Consider the following 15,600-nt stretch of genomic DNA (forward strand, 5'->3'; position numbering starts at 1 on the left):
TCCAGTTGGTAATTCTGTGAAAGCAGCAGGTGGAAATGTCTGAATGAATAATTTCAGCAATTTGGAAAATATTAATCTTTCTGAATAACCTTGGAATGACATATTACTTTTTAAAAAACACTCAGAAGAAAAATATGGCTGGGTTTGAAAATTTCTTAACTGTTCATGAATGTTTGTGGACTAAACAGTTTCAAAGATTTTACTGGCCCTGCTCAGTTTTATTTTTCTTCTCTCCCCTGTGTGTTGATATCTTGGCATTGCCCATGTCTGGGACTGTGCGAGGAATTGCTGTTTATTTTTTCCAGCCGCCACACACAGCAGAACAGGAGGCCCTGTGTAAATACTGTAAGGCTGCGGCTTTCAGCACTAGCAATTGCCAGCCTTGCCATCTGGAGCTGCCAATGTCACATCCTTCGGGGATTTTAAAAGAGCTATCTGGTCAGCCTGTTGTGTTCCCTCGGCTGGTGGAACTGGTTTCTGCTGGGGGATGGCTTCTCACCCGAGTGGTCAATTTTTTTCACGCACGAGCTCCGGCCTCTCTGTTGGTAGGCAGTCGGTCACAGGAGCGTCCGAGCCATACACTGTCCCTGTCCTCGCCCAATGTCCCCACAGGCAACTGCCAGCAGGAGTCACTGGATACTTATCAGGAATCTTTGGCCAGGGACTCCCAGGGGTCAGTGGGGATGTTGCACTTTTTCAGGGAGGCTTTGATGGTGTCCTTGTAACGTTACCTCTGCCCACCTTTGGCTCGTTTGCAGTGAAGGAGTTCCGAGTAGAGCGCTTGCTTTGGGAGTCTCGTGTCTGGCATGCGGACAATGTGGCCCGCCCAGCGGAGCTGATCAAGTGTGGTCAATGCTTCAATGCTGGGGATGCTGGCCTGGATGTAAGAAACCTGGCTTATTTCCCCCCCACCTTAACCCTGGGGTGCTCAGGCAAAGTCTGTCCCTCAAACCACTCCGTCCGAGACCAGCTAACGCACGACAGACTGGTGATCGAACCTAGAACTTTCCTGATCTGTACGGATCTGTACGAGTCTGCTTGAGATAGCGCAGTGCACTGCCCAACTGAGAAATTGGCGGAGGTGATACTTTGAGGGTAATTTTAAACTAACTCATCGGGCGAGAAACCCAAGTGTCGGATAGAACACCATTTTACACCCTGCCTGAAAGTACACTTCATTGACTTTAGGCGGGTGTAAAACCGACATTGCTTCCGATCCAGTCAGTTTGCCGACAAGCGGATCAGATTAAAATTGCCGCCTCCCTGCCCCTTACAATTCCCAGACCGAGTGGGGAAGCACAAGGTGCAGGAGAGATTCGCAGAGTCGCAGTATAACTTGGTCTCAATTGACAACCTCAGGCACAGTGTTTTCTGCTCCTCTGTGTTCCCCGTCTCTTCCCCATCTCCCTTTTTACATCACACTTCCTCCGGCAAAGTACAACACAGTGCAGTTCCACACACTGCGCTATAAAGTCACAGAGCATATTTTCAGAGCACCATCCCTTTACACACCCATTTACCAATCTAATCTGTGCTGATGTGGGGAAGCACAAAGCAGAAAGAAAGAACTTGCATTTATATTGCGCCTTTCACAACGACAGGACATCCCTAAGCGTTTTATAGTCAATTAAGTACTTTTGTAGTCACTGTTGTAACATAGGAAATAGGGTAGCCAATTTGTGCTCAGCAAGATCCCACAAATAACAATGTCATAATGACCAGATAATCTGTTTTAAGTGAGGTTAGTTGAGGGATAAATATTGGCCGAGACATCGGGAGAAACTCCCCTGTTCTTCTTTGAAGTCGTGCCATGGGATCTTTTATGACCACATGGGGGGGCAGGGCCTTGGTTTAACATCTCATCCGAAAGATGGCACCTCTGATGGCGCAGCACTCCCTCAGCACTACATTGGAGTGCCAGCTTAGATTATGTGCTCACATCTCAGGAGTGGGACCACGGGCTGCTAGCAGGCACTTGAAAGCAAGATTCACGGAGCGTGGGAGCAAATAATTTATCTTATGGGGTTGCAGAATGGGGAATTCCAGAGGCTCCACCTCCTCTCAGAGTTAAGTAGATGCCCGTGAAGTGGTGCCCCAGTCTGTGCCAGTAACCTGGTGGAAAATGATTGCTTCGCAGTTGCTCAACTTTCATGCTTTAACCCTCTAGGTGGCGCCAAACACTGTGCCTGCTTCTTGTCCATCTACCTGGTGGATGGTGTCTACCGAGAGTTGCCAACCCGGATTGTCCTGGAGTCTCCAGGAATTAAAGATTATTCACCACAACACAGCGCCAGGAGAAAGATCATTGGGGCATTCCAAAGTTATGTTTTTTTTTCAAATTTTCTTTGAAGACTGTTATTTATTAGTTATAGAAATATTGAAGATGTGGGTGCAGGGGAGGGAGGCTGTTGGGTGACCATCAAGAATCGTCCAATCGGGTTACGAAGAGTCTGCTCGCTGTCGCATTGACGCGAGAAAGCGGAGCGTTGCGAGGACGGACGTAGCGAGCGACCAATGGCGGAGGAATGGGGTGGGGTTGGTTGGAGGCAGGAGGCCATGTGATGAAATCTCCAGGCTGATGCCCAACCCGAGCTGGCAACCTTAATTCTACCTCTTGTGTGTGAGTGGACAAATCCTAGCATTCTCTGCAGGGGGCTGTTGTCAAGGGCCTTTGATGTGCTGCTTGTCTGGAATGTTTAACAGGAATTAATTGCTTACTCGTGGTGTCTGTAATTGTGCACTTGCTGCTCAGCGAGGGGCCAAGTTGCTCCTTCACTTTCTGCGAGGTGATGCTCCACCACTCTGTGCCATGGATCGGCGTTCACTTCATCTCTTTAATTGCATGCTTGCTTGTTGATGATCTGGCTGTATTGCTGAAATGGTTTAAGTGACGATTGTTTGGGGTGAGTGTTACACTAGAGGCTCGTTGATTATGCTCCAGTTGGCTCTTTATGCTTCTTTCTCCTCTGTGTGGTGCATTAACGAGTGCAAAAATGACAGAGCCAAAATCTGGCACGGTTCCAGCCAGTAGTGGCTCGGACTGCTGGCTTGGATCAAGCATAACAGGAGAATGATCCCGTACAGTTTAACACACACAACCCTCCTCGTTAGGAACATGCAATCGGCAGAGAGGGAGGAAAGAACATAAGAACACAAGAAATAGGAACAGGAGTAGGCCATTTGGCCCCTCGAACCTGCTCCGCCATTCAATAAGATCATGGATGATCTGATCTTGGCCTCAACTCCACTTTCCTGTCTGTTCCCCATAACCCTTGACTCACTTATCGTTCAAAAATCTGTCTATCTCCACCTTAAATAAATTCAATTACCCAGTCTCCACAGCTCCCCAGATAGAGCATTCCACAGGTTCACGACCCTCAGAGAAGAAATTCCTCTTCATCTCCGTTTTAAATGGGCAACCCCTTATTCTGAAACTATGTCCCCTCGTTCTAGATTCCCCCACGAGGGGAAACATCATCTCTGTATCTGCCCTGTCATGCCCCCTCATAATCTTATACATTTCAATAAGATCACCTCTCATTCTTCTAAACTCCAATGAGTATAGTCCCAACCTGCTCGACCTTTCTTCACATGACAACCCCTTCATAAAAAGATAAAATGAAGCCTTGAATACGAGTCATCTGAACTGAAGTAGATGTTGCCCACCAGATCCACATCCCCATGGTTGCATGTCCACTTGGAAATTTAGAACTGGCCTCTCCCTCGCCCTCTCCCCACCTTATATAAACCACAACCATCCTGGGCCTAACACCTGAAGATGATTGGCCAGAAGGAGCCAAAATGAATCGACATTTCTAACACTGTAATACAGAATCCAATTAAGCTGGAGCATAGAAACCTGCTTAGTACAGAACATCCATTTTCTAAAAGACATCAGTGCCTTTCCTTTGGGAGAGTGCCGCGATAATCTACAAGGAATCTATACTTCCTCATCTCCAAGAACAAATGAGGAGGCTCCCTCCAAAAGTATCTGGAGGACAACCTTCTAGTTAAGTCATAAAATACTCAGAGCCTTGGATACCCATGCGGGACTTGTACAGAATTAGCAGATTATGGCAGGCTGGACAAACGAAGCATTAAAGAGCATGGGAAGAGGCCAGGTTGTGCAGGCTGCATCGGCTGATCAGCTGTCCAACTGAGCTGCTGAAAAGGTGTACAGTCTGGTCAGCTGACACCAAATCAAGGCAGTGAATTCTGCATTCAACAACAACAACAACAATTGTATTTATATAGCGGCTTTAACTTAGTGAAACGTCCCAAGGCACTTCACAAGAGTATTACGAGATTCAAAATTTGACACCGAGCCACATAAGGAGAAATTAGGGCAGGTGACCAAAAGCTTGGTCAAAGAGGTAGCTTTTAAGAATCAACTTGAAGGAAGAAAGAGAGGTAGAGAGGCGGAGAGGTTTAGGCAGGGAGTTCCAGAGCTTGGGGCCCAGGCAACAGAAGGCAAGGCCACCATTGGTTGAGTGATTATAATCAGGGATGCTCAAGAGGGCAGAATTAGAGGAATGCAGACATCTCGGTGGGGGGAGTGGGAGTTGAGGCTGGAGAAGATTACAGAGATAGAGAGGGGCAAGGCCATGGAGTGATTTGAAAATAAGAATGAGAATTTTGAAATTGAGGTGTTGCTTAACCAGAAGCCAATGTCGGTCAGCGAACACAGGGGTGATGGAATTTGGTGCGAGTTAGGACACGGGCAGCTGAGTTTTGGATCACCTCTAGGTTACATACGATGGAATGTGGGAGGCCAGCCACATCTCCCGGAGTCAGAATCAAGTGCTACCTCAGACACTGCAGATTATTGTACAGCAGATTACCTGTCGCAGGTTCAATGAGCTGATGGTTCAATGCAAAGAGATCAGGCTCCTGGATCCCATTTGTAGTGTACGTAGGCACCTTTAATAATGACTCCACGAGGCAGGGTATGGTCTTAAACCCTGCAGGCTTGCAGTCTTTTATTAATAGCTCCTGAGTGCCTGCCAACAAGCTGTGTGTTCCTTTTTATACTGGGTTACCTGCCGTGTGCAGGTAACCCCTGGGTCTCCAGCAACGGCAACCTCTAGTGTACCGGTAAGATGTGTACAGTACAAGGGCACATTCAATATTGCATACAGTGTTACAGACATCACACAGTAAACAGGCATGCGTACACAACAATACTCCCCCCTGAACATTTTTCATACCCTTGTTGTCATGACCAGGGAAGGTGATCAGTGGTGGGCTATGGGAGGTTGTGGTGAGGGTTGTGTGGTTGCCAGGTTTGACCCCTGTGCTTGAGGCTGGCCTCGTACGTTTCCCCTCCCTCACACACAGACCATGTGGGTGTCACTGTTGTGGGATCCCTCGGGGAGGTAGCCATGGCAGCAGTGGGTGGTGTGTATACACTGATATGGGTAGTTGTGGGGTGGTGGACAAGACTGGGTGGGCTCCTTGTCCACCAATGGGGATGAGGGTCAGGTCATCCCAGGGTTTGCCAGGGAAGCTGGAGGGTATTGGCCTCATGCTTCTGGTGTTGGCCCTGGTGGCCAGGGGCAGTAGGGCTGGCCTGGTGCCGGTTGCCATTGGTGATGGCTGGGCTGCCCATTGACCACTGTCCCTGTAGTGGGTCTGCTCCCACTGCCTGTGTGTGTGTCCTGCAAGGGGCATCACATTCGTTCCAAAGATCCAGGCTACATGGTCAGGTAGCCTGCTGGTCCTGGGGGTCTCCCACAGGGGGATTCCATTGGCATAGTCCCTGTAGGACACAGTGTCCTTTGTTTCTGGCTGTGGCGGAGATTACCTCTTACAGATATAGGTACTGCAGGGAATTTAATGGCCAAAGTGATCACCTGGACTAGTTTTGATCACCTGGAAGGTTCGAAGACGAATTTCCTGGATTTTGTTTCCCCAAATAGGCCTGGGGTTTTTTTGTCTTTTTTTTGCCTCTCCCAGGAGATCACGTGGCTTTGGGTGGGGTGGAGAGTGTACATGTTTGTGATACACAAGGTATCTCAATTGTGTGGGACAGGCTCGATGGACCAGTGGGTCTTTACCTGTCTGTCAGTGTTTGTATGTTCGTATTGGGATGGCTTGGTGCTATCAATATTTGAGCCTGTTTACAAATGCTCCTGCTGTCTATCCTTCAGGAATTTCAACCAACAAATGTCAGTTCACTTGGACTGCTAAGAGCAGATTGGTAACCCAACAGAAGGATGCCATCGTCCCACCCGGACAAATAACCCATAATTCCGTACGTCAAAGGGGTTCCTTAGCTATCACTTGCCATCTGAATACCAAGGGAGTAATGCTGGATCACAGTCAAGGTTACAGGAACCCTGGCAGGAGTTGCATATGAATATACAAAATTAACAACCAGGAAAAGGTCAGCTGGCCCATCAAGCTTGTGCCACACTATGATAGTCAGAGCATATAACTAGACACTTCCACCCTTCCCTCCTCTTGATCTCCACCTCCTGCACACCCCCGCCCCCCAAAGCCATGTAATCTCCTGGGAGAGGCAAAAAAAAGAGAGAAACAACCCAGGGCCAAAAAGGGAAAAATACTCTTGGAAAATTCCTCTCTGACACCCTCAAGGTGATCAGATAAGCCGAGGTTCTTTAAGCTAGGAATCATTCTTGTAGCTCTCCTCTGGACTCTGTATCACCCAATATCACATCCACAAAACATAGGAACAGGAGTAGGACATTCAGCCCCTGTTCTGCCATTCAATGAGATCACTGCTGATCTGCATCCTAACTCCATTTACCCGCCTTGGCTCCATATCTCTCAATACTTGTCACTAGCAACAATCGATCGATCTCAAATTCAAAATTATTAATTGAGCTAGCATCTACTGCTTTTTGTGGGGGAGAGTTCCACACTTCTACCACCCTCTGCATGAAGGAGTGTCTCTTAACTTCTCTGTGAATGGCCTGGCTCTGATTTTAAGGTTCAGTCCACTTTACCTAGACATGCCCATCAGCAGAAAAAGCTTCCCTCTATTTACCTCATCAATTCCATTCAAAAACCTAAAAACCTCAATCAAATCATCCCTTAACTGTTTATGGTCTAGGGAATACACGCCTACTTTATGTAACCTCTTCTTATAATGTAACCCTTGAAGCCCTGGTAACATTCTGTTGAACCTGCGCTGCACTCCTTCCAAGGCCAATATATCCTTCCAAAACAATCAAGCTTGTGTTAAAATGCGTAATCTTCCAGTGAAACATGGAATGTATTTCCCTTGCTTTCACCTGACCACTTCCAATCTGTCATGTTCACTGTAGCACATCCTCCTACTCCATTAGCAGTTCGAAGGGGCCCTATGGTATGGGACCCTCCCCCTTGCCCACTTGCAATAGCTGCTTCAGTTGAGACTGACAAGAGAAGCCCCGAATACCACCAGTGCTGTAATTCTGCCCCTATTTCTGACTCACTGTTCGGTTCTGTTGGTAGAATACTGTAATTGTTACACAACTGGCACAATTCCTGGGTTTGAATCACTTTGCTGTCGCAAAAACAAATTTTCCAAGAAAAAAAACTACAGTTGCAGACGTTAAACGGAAGACAGGAATGTGTTGTGATGGTGTTTGCTGGTTAGCGATGACAGAAACTTCCCGATTGTCAGCTCTGGACTGACTGTTACCAGTTGAAACAGTGGAGGTGACGGCAGGCTGTCAACATGTGGCAACATTACTATCAAATACCATACAGAGATGGCAAATAGCTTTTCTTCAAATAATCTCACCCTTGTAACGTGCCCTCAAATTCTCTCAGATATTTAAAGGAGTGTCACCAACATTGCAAATTTAAAAAAAATCTTTGTAAAATTGTGTTACAAACAATATTTGGGAGCAGGCTTTTAGAACATAAGAACATAAGAACGTAAGAATTAGGAACAGGAGTAGGCCATCTAGCCCCTCGAGCCTGCTCCGCCATTCAACAAGATCATGGCTGATCTGGCCGTGGACTCAGCTCCACTTACCCGCCCACTCCCCATAACCCTTAATTCCCTTATTGGTTAAAAATCTATCTATCTGTGATTTGAATACATTCAATGAGCTAGCCTCAACTGCTTCCTTGGGCAGAGAATTCCACAGATTCACAACCCTCTTGGGGAAGAAATTCCTTCTCAACTCGGTTTTAAATTGGCTCCCCTGTATTTTGAGGCTGTGCCCCCTAGTTCTAGTCTCCCTGACCAGTGGAAACAACCTCTATGCCTCTATCTTGTCTATCCCTTTCATTATTTTAAATGTTTCTATAAGATCACCCCTCATCCTTCTGAACTACAACGAGTAAAGACCCAGTCTGCTCAATCTATCATCTCCGGAATCAGCCTAGTGAATCGTCTCTGTATCCCCTCCAAAGCCAGTATATCCTTCCTTAAGTAAGGTGACCAAAACTGCACGCAGTACTCCAGGTTCGGCCTCACCAATACCCTATATAGTTGCAGAAGGACCTCCCTGCTTTTGTACTCCATCCCTCTCGCAATGAAGGCCAACATTCCATTCGCCTTCCTGATTACCTGCTGCACCTGCAAACTAACTTTTTGGGAAAAGAGTTTCATGCACAAGGACCCCCAGGTCCCTCTGCACCGCAGCATGTTGTAATTTCTCCCCATTCAAATAGTATTCCCTTTTTTTGTTTTTTTTCCCAAGGTGGATGACCTCACACTTTCCGATATTGTATTCCATCTGCCAAACCTTAGCCCATTCGCTTAACCTATCCAAATCTCTTTGCAGCCTCTCTGTATCCTCTATACAACCCGCTTTCCCACTAATCTTTGTGTCATTTTAGACTCAAAACCCACGTATTATATAGATGCATAATAACACCACCAGCTCACTTGCTTCTGAGGATGCAACACATCTAATGGCTCATACGACCATGGCCGTGCTCCTCTTGTTTACATCAGATCCCCCTGATGAGTTACTGCTTCATTGCGCCCTGCAGTATGTGGTTACCCTTTAACTCAAGGTTCAGTCTACAGTGCAGGGAAAAACATGCAGCAGCTCAGCTCGAGAGTCTCTTGCAGAACCAGCTGGGTGGCGTTTAAGTTGCTGCACCCCCTGGTCCCTACACACACACACACACTCTCTGCAGGCTAAATAAAGTCATAGCCCAAACCTTTGATATCCCTCGCCAGCGACTTCCACACCGGAGCGAAGTTGATGCAGTGCCCGCACCAAGAGGCGTAGAACTCCACCAGCCAGGCGTTACTGGTGTTGTACACGATCCTGTCGAAGCTGTCCGATTCCAGGATGGTGACCTGGTCGGCCTGAGTGTACAGCCCGACTCCGGACACCGCAGCGGGCGTTAACAAGAGGGAAATCGCCGCGAAGGACACGAACACTGCATCCCAGCGCTGCGCCATGTCTGAGCAATCCGGCATCAGACCAACCTCTAACCCTCGCTAAACAACATTGTCTACGTGCGGGTTGTCAGAGGGAGGAGCAAGGCTCGTTTAAAAAAAAAATTGGCCCAGATCAGATCATATACACGGAACAAGCAATCTTATCAACACATTTGTATCACTTGGAAACACCTCATTATATATTTACACCTGGCCGTGCACAGACCGAAAGATCAGATCCGGTTGTGGACAGTGCATTAACATTTATTGTAAATTTGCAATTATAATTCCAGACTCCCTATGCAGTGTCTTCACTTTCGCTTCCTCATCCTCTTCCTCACACTCAACTATCAGAAGCCCTTCATAAACGCTCGTTCGTTGCTTCATGCAGTTTAAAGCTCTGGAATTGCACTGATAATGTGACACTTCAGTAGAAACTTCTTTATCCAGAGTGGTTAGAATGTGGAACTTGTTACCAGCTGAAGCGGTTGAGGCGAATAGAATAAATACATTTAAAGGGCAGCTACAAAATACAGAAGGGAGAAAGGAAAGAAATACTTACATTTATATAGCGCCTTTCACAACCACTGGACATCTCAAAGCACTTTACAGCCAATGAATTGATTAAGAGCACACAGCCAATTTGCCAACAGCAAGCTCCCACACACAGCAATGTGGTAATGACCAGATAAAATGTTTTTGTTAAGTTGATTGAGGGAGAAATATTAGCCAGGAGACCAGGGATAACTCCCCTGCTCTTCTTCGAAATAGTGCCATGGGATTGTAAGAATTCAGTGAAAACATACTCTTGCATTTAGGTTTTGGACATTGCTTGGACACATTTGCTGTTACTGCAGAGAAGCAGACAGCATGGACGTGGGACAGATCCAAAGATGTCCCACAGGAATACACATCAGTGGGGGCAGGAATCAATGGTTGATGGACTGGCCCTTTTGTTATGTAATCAGTGAGAGATCAAGCAGATTGGTCGGTGCTCAGGACACAAAGGAAGCTAGTCAACCACCCAGACTGGTCGGAGTCTTATCGAGGAAACAGCCAGTAACAAAGGAACAGGCCAAGGATATTGATTTTGCTCTTTCAGTTGTACTGCCTCAGACGAAGAACAGTTGAACTTTTGGCGTGAGAAGAAGCGTTTTGCAGGTATAAGAGACGGCAGTTTGCAGCCATCTCGCTCTCTCCCCTCTTTTACGCCTGCTTGTGTTGTTCAACACACAAGGACTGAGCACTCCGTCTGGGACAGAGAGAAGAAACACCATTTACGAGCAAAGAGAGCCTCGCCATTTCGACTGGGAAGCTGACCTTGAGACTGGACTTGCATACCACAGAACCAGAAGATACGCCTCATCGGGAGAAGCAGTGAGTAAGCCGGAGGGGTAATTGATGAGCATTTATCCCAACCCACACATCTTTAAGACCACAGCATAGTGTGAAAGGGTGTCATGTGTCCCAACCAAGCCTTAGGGGTTTTAGTGGGGAGGTTTTTGCAAGGATGCACAATTCTGCACATAAGCGTATGCATAATTCTGTTGGACAGATTTCGGAGGTGCACTTTTGAATCCGAGCAGGAGTGTTTTAGACGTGGGTACTTCGCTTTAGGGGCCTGTTCAGATGGGCCAGGGTTGTGTGTTATACTGTGTTTGTTTTACACCATCAGGGTGTGTTTTACTGGGTGCAGGTGTGTGCTTTCACTTGAATAAAAGCATTGTGATGGTTGAGACTGAAAGATCCAGCTATAACTGTGTAATTCTGTTCACCACTGTAATTCCGGTGTCTAGAATTGTTGTAAGGGGGGGTGATTCGAAACCACCATGGGCAAAACCACTTACAGGATCTTTTACGTTCACCTGAGAGGGCAGACAGGGTCTCGGTTTAAAGTCACATCTGAAAGACGGCATCTCTGATAGTGCAGCACCCTTTCAGCACTGCACTGGACTGTCAGCCTAGATTTATGTGCTCAAGTCCCTGGAGTGGGACTTGAACCCAAAACTTTCTGACTCAGAGGCAAATGTGCTACACACTGAGCCACAGCTGACACTGTTGAATAGAAGGTTATGCTGATAGGGTGGGGTGAAGTAAGGTGAGAGGATGCTCATGTTGAGCATAGACTAGTTGATCCGAATGGCCTGTTTGTGTGCTGTACATTCTATATTATTCTATTAACTTTGATATCCATCTTCACTAATCAATGATTGCATCGACATTACCAGTAAGGCTAGTCAGAGCAGGTGAGAAAGTGCCAAGCTTCTTGTGGGGGTGGGAGAGACAGGGTTAGAGCTGTGCTGCAATTTTACATCATACAGGCTGACAGAATTATGTGCTGTGACTGAGTTGAAACTGATAAAGGGATTCAATAGGTTAGATAGAAACTATTTCCTCTGGTGGGGGGATCCAGAACAAGGAAGCACAATTTTAAAATTAAAGGTAAGCTATTCAGGAATGAAATCAGGGCGTACTTTTATGCACAAAGGGTAGTGGAAATCTGGAACTCTCTCCCCCAAAAGGTTGTGGATCTTGGGCCAGTTGAAATTTTCAATTCCGAGATATGTTTTTGTTAGGTTAAGGTATCAAGGAATATGGAGCAAAGACGGGTAAATGAAGTTAAAGTACAGATCAGCCATGATCTAATTGAATAGTGGACCAGATGCGAGGGTCTGAATGGCCTACTCCTGTTCCTATGATGTGATTTGCATTCTGCATTTCTTCACAAATAAAAGCAGGGTTTGCTAAACACTTGCTTCATGCTGTCAGTGAGTGTTGGGAGCCTATTCCATCATGGAGGGCTTCACAGCCAAGGCCAATCCTGTCCTCACTTAAAGCCTATATGTATGCAATTTCCAACAGGGATCACTGGATAGTACTCAGGGGCTGGGTTCCAACCCTCCAGGATTGTCTTGGAGTCTCCAGAAATTAGAGATTAATCTCCAAGATACAGCTGCAAGCAATGCTGAAGAAAAATCATGGGGGGATTAAATAAATTCTGTGTTTTTTTGTTTCTTTTTTGAATACTTTCATTTATTAGTTACAAAAATAATGGCAGTGCGTCACAATGGTGGACGTGTTGGGTGTCCAATGGCGAGGTTTGGGATGCGACTATTGGAGGTGGGAGGTTATGTGACGATATCTCCAGGAACACATCCAATCAGAATTAACAACCCGAAACTGGGTCCTCGGCTGGTGCGAGACAGATGTAAGATGTTTTTTATATATATATATGTCAGCTTTGTATCAGTGGTAGTATCCTCGCCAGAGTCAGAAGGTCATAGGTTGAAGAACCATTCCAGAGTCATGAACAGGATTTTACAGTGCTTCCGACAGTGTACACACATCTTTAGCTGTCGAAAACCTTCAGAATGGCCCCGCAAGTTCTGGGATTCCGCATGCGCTGCGTATTGGCGAAAACCCAAAAATTGCAATCTGTTACGTTTCGCTTGACAAATCCACTGCATCCATTACAAATTCACTTTCGCTGGCGTAGATTTGTGCTGTTTGCCCAACTACTGCCTAGTGAATGCCCACAAAACCCTTATACCTGGTAAATGCAGGCATAAGGCCTTTTTTTTAACCAGAGTAAAGGTTAAAATAAATGTTAAAATATATTTTTTTAATGATTTAAACATACACATACATTTAAAAGTGGTTTAGTTAAATTTAAAATGTTTAAATTTAACTTTAAAAAAAATTATTTTTTTATTTTAAATGCTTAATTAAAGGGGTTTTAAATTAATTTTGAACATGTAATCATTTATTAAGTGGTGTGAAATGTTATTTATTTGTGGATTTCTATAATACTTATGGGGATTCCGTACGTAAATGGAATCCCATAGGAATCGACCTGAAACGTTATCTCTGTTTTTCTCTCTCCACAGACGCTGCCTGACCTGCTGAATATTTCCAGAATTGTCTGCTTTTATTTCAGATTTCCAGTATCCGCAGTATTTTGCTTTTGCAGAGGAATGCCCCTTTATGATTGGTTGGCCTGGCCAACGTGATCCCAGGGACGCTTGCGAACCACATGTGCCCTTGGGTCCTTTACACAGGCGTACACCTGAAGGTCCAGGACCGCAAGGGTCCGAAGCTCCGGAGACACCATTTCATTTTTTTTTTGTTTCTGAGATATATATGGGCAGCAAGCCTCCCCCCTCAATTTCCAGGCCATCAATTCGGCTAACAGCTCAATGTAGTGCAGAGGGAGGGATCGCTGCATTGCTAAAGGTGCAATCTTTCTGATGCGACGTCAAACCGAGCCCAAGTCTGCCCTTTCAGGTGGCTGTAAAAGATCCCGTGGCACTATTTGAAGAGTAGAGCAGTTGTTAGAAACATTTAGGAAGGATAGGCAGAGAGGAAAAGGACCTGGGTGACGTTGCTGGTTAAAGAGGAAATTAATGCAATAGTAAGGAGTGACATTAGCCTGCATGATGTGGAATCGGTATGGGTGAAGCTGCGGAATACCAAAGGGCAGAAAACGCCAGTGGGAGTTGTGTACAGACCACCAAACAGTAGTAGTGAGGTTGGGGACAGCAACAAACAAGAAATAAGGAATTTGTGCAATAAAGGTGGAGCAGTTATCATGGTCGACTTTAATCTACATATTGATTGGGCTAACCAAATTGGTAACAATACGGTGGAGGAGGATTTCCTGTAGTGTATTAGGGATGGTTTTCTAGACCAATATTTCGAGGAACCAACTAGAGGGCTGGCCATCCTAGACTGGGTGATGTGTAATGAGAAGGGACTAATTAGCAATCTGGTTGTGCGAGGCCCCTTGGGGAAGAATGACCATAATATGGTAGAATTCTTTATTAAGATGGAGAGTGACACAGTTCATTCGGAAACTAGGGTCCTGAACTTAAGGAAAGGTAACTTCGAGGTATGGCTAGAATAGACTGGCAAAGGATACTTAAAGGATTGACAGTAGATAAGCAATGGCAAACATTTAAAGATCACATGGATGAACTTCAGCAATTGTACATCCCTGTCTGGAGTAAAAATAAAACGGGGACGGTGGCTCAACCATGGCTAACAAGGGAAATTAAGGATAGTGTTAAAACCAAGAAGAGCCATATAAATTGGCTAGAAAAAATAACAAACCTGAGGACTGGGAGAAATGTGGAATTTAACAGAGGAGGACTAAGGGTTTAATTAAGAGGGGGAAAATAGAGTACGAGAGGAAGCTTGCAGGGAACATAAAAACTGACTGCAAAAGCTTCTATAAATATGTGAAGAGAAAAAGATTAGTGAAGGCAAATGTAGGTCCCTTGCAGTCGGATTCAGGTGAATTTATAATGGGGAACAAAGAAATGGCAGACCTTGTTTACTTTGGTTCTGTCTTCACGAAGGAAGACACAAATAACCTTCTGAATGTACTAGGGGACAGTGGGTCTAGTGAGAAGGAGGAACTGAAGGATATCCTTATTAGGCGGGAAATTGATGGGATTGAAGGCCGATAAATCCCCGAGGCCTGATAGTCTGCATCCCAGAGTACTTAAGGAAATGGCCCTAGAAATAGTGGATGCATTGGTGATCATTTTCCAACAGTCTATCGACTCTGGATCAGTTCCTATGGACTGGAGGGTAGCTAATATAACACCACTTTTTAAAAAAGGAGTGAGAGAGAAAATGGGTAATTATAGACACGTTAGCCTGACATCAGTAGTGGAGAAAATGTTGGAATCAATCATTAAGGATGAAATAGCAGCGCATTTGGAAAGCAGTGAGAGGATCAGTCCAAGTCAGCATGGATTTATGAAGGGGAAATCATGCTTGACGAATCTTCTGGAATTTTTTGAGGATGTAACTAGTAGAGTGGACAAGGGAGAACCAGTGGATGTCGTGTATTTGAATTTTCAAAAGGCTTTTGACAAGGTCCCGCACAAGAGATTGGTGTGCAAAATCAAAGCGCATGGTATTGGGGGTAATGTACTGACGTGGATAGAGAACTGGTTGGCAGACAGGAAGCAGAGAGTCGGGATAAACGGGTCCTTTTCAGAATGGCAGGCAGTGACTCGTGGAGTGCCGCAGGTCTCAGTGCTGGGACCGCTATTTACAATATACATTAACGATTTGGATGAAGGAATTGAGTGTAATATTTCCAATTTTGCAGATGACACTAAACTGGGTGGCGGTGTGAGCTGTGAGGACGACGCTAAGAGGCTGCAGGGTGATTTGAACAGATTAGGCAAATGCATGGCAGATGCAGTATAATGTGGATAAATGTGAGGTTATCC

General features: G+C 45.7%; 1 protein-coding gene across 1 annotated transcript in view; it reads right to left on the reverse strand.

The window, feature by feature from the left end:
* The window catches only part of qsox1 (quiescin Q6 sulfhydryl oxidase 1), a 175,188-nt gene extending 165,790 nt beyond the window's left edge, over nt 1-9,398 (reverse strand). Inside the window, exon 1 of the mRNA XM_070886224.1 lies at nt 9,130-9,398. Coding sequence (XP_070742325.1) covers nt 9,130-9,394 — 265 coding nt within the window. The 5' untranslated portion in view covers nt 9,395-9,398. The remainder of the gene's footprint in view (nt 1-9,129) is intronic.
* Nucleotides 9,399-15,600: the final 6,202 nt, after the last annotated feature.

The sequence above is a fragment of the Pristiophorus japonicus genome, chromosome 8 (assembly GCF_044704955.1).
Source record: "Pristiophorus japonicus isolate sPriJap1 chromosome 8, sPriJap1.hap1, whole genome shotgun sequence".
Taxonomy (NCBI): Eukaryota; Metazoa; Chordata; class Chondrichthyes; family Pristiophoridae; genus Pristiophorus; species Pristiophorus japonicus.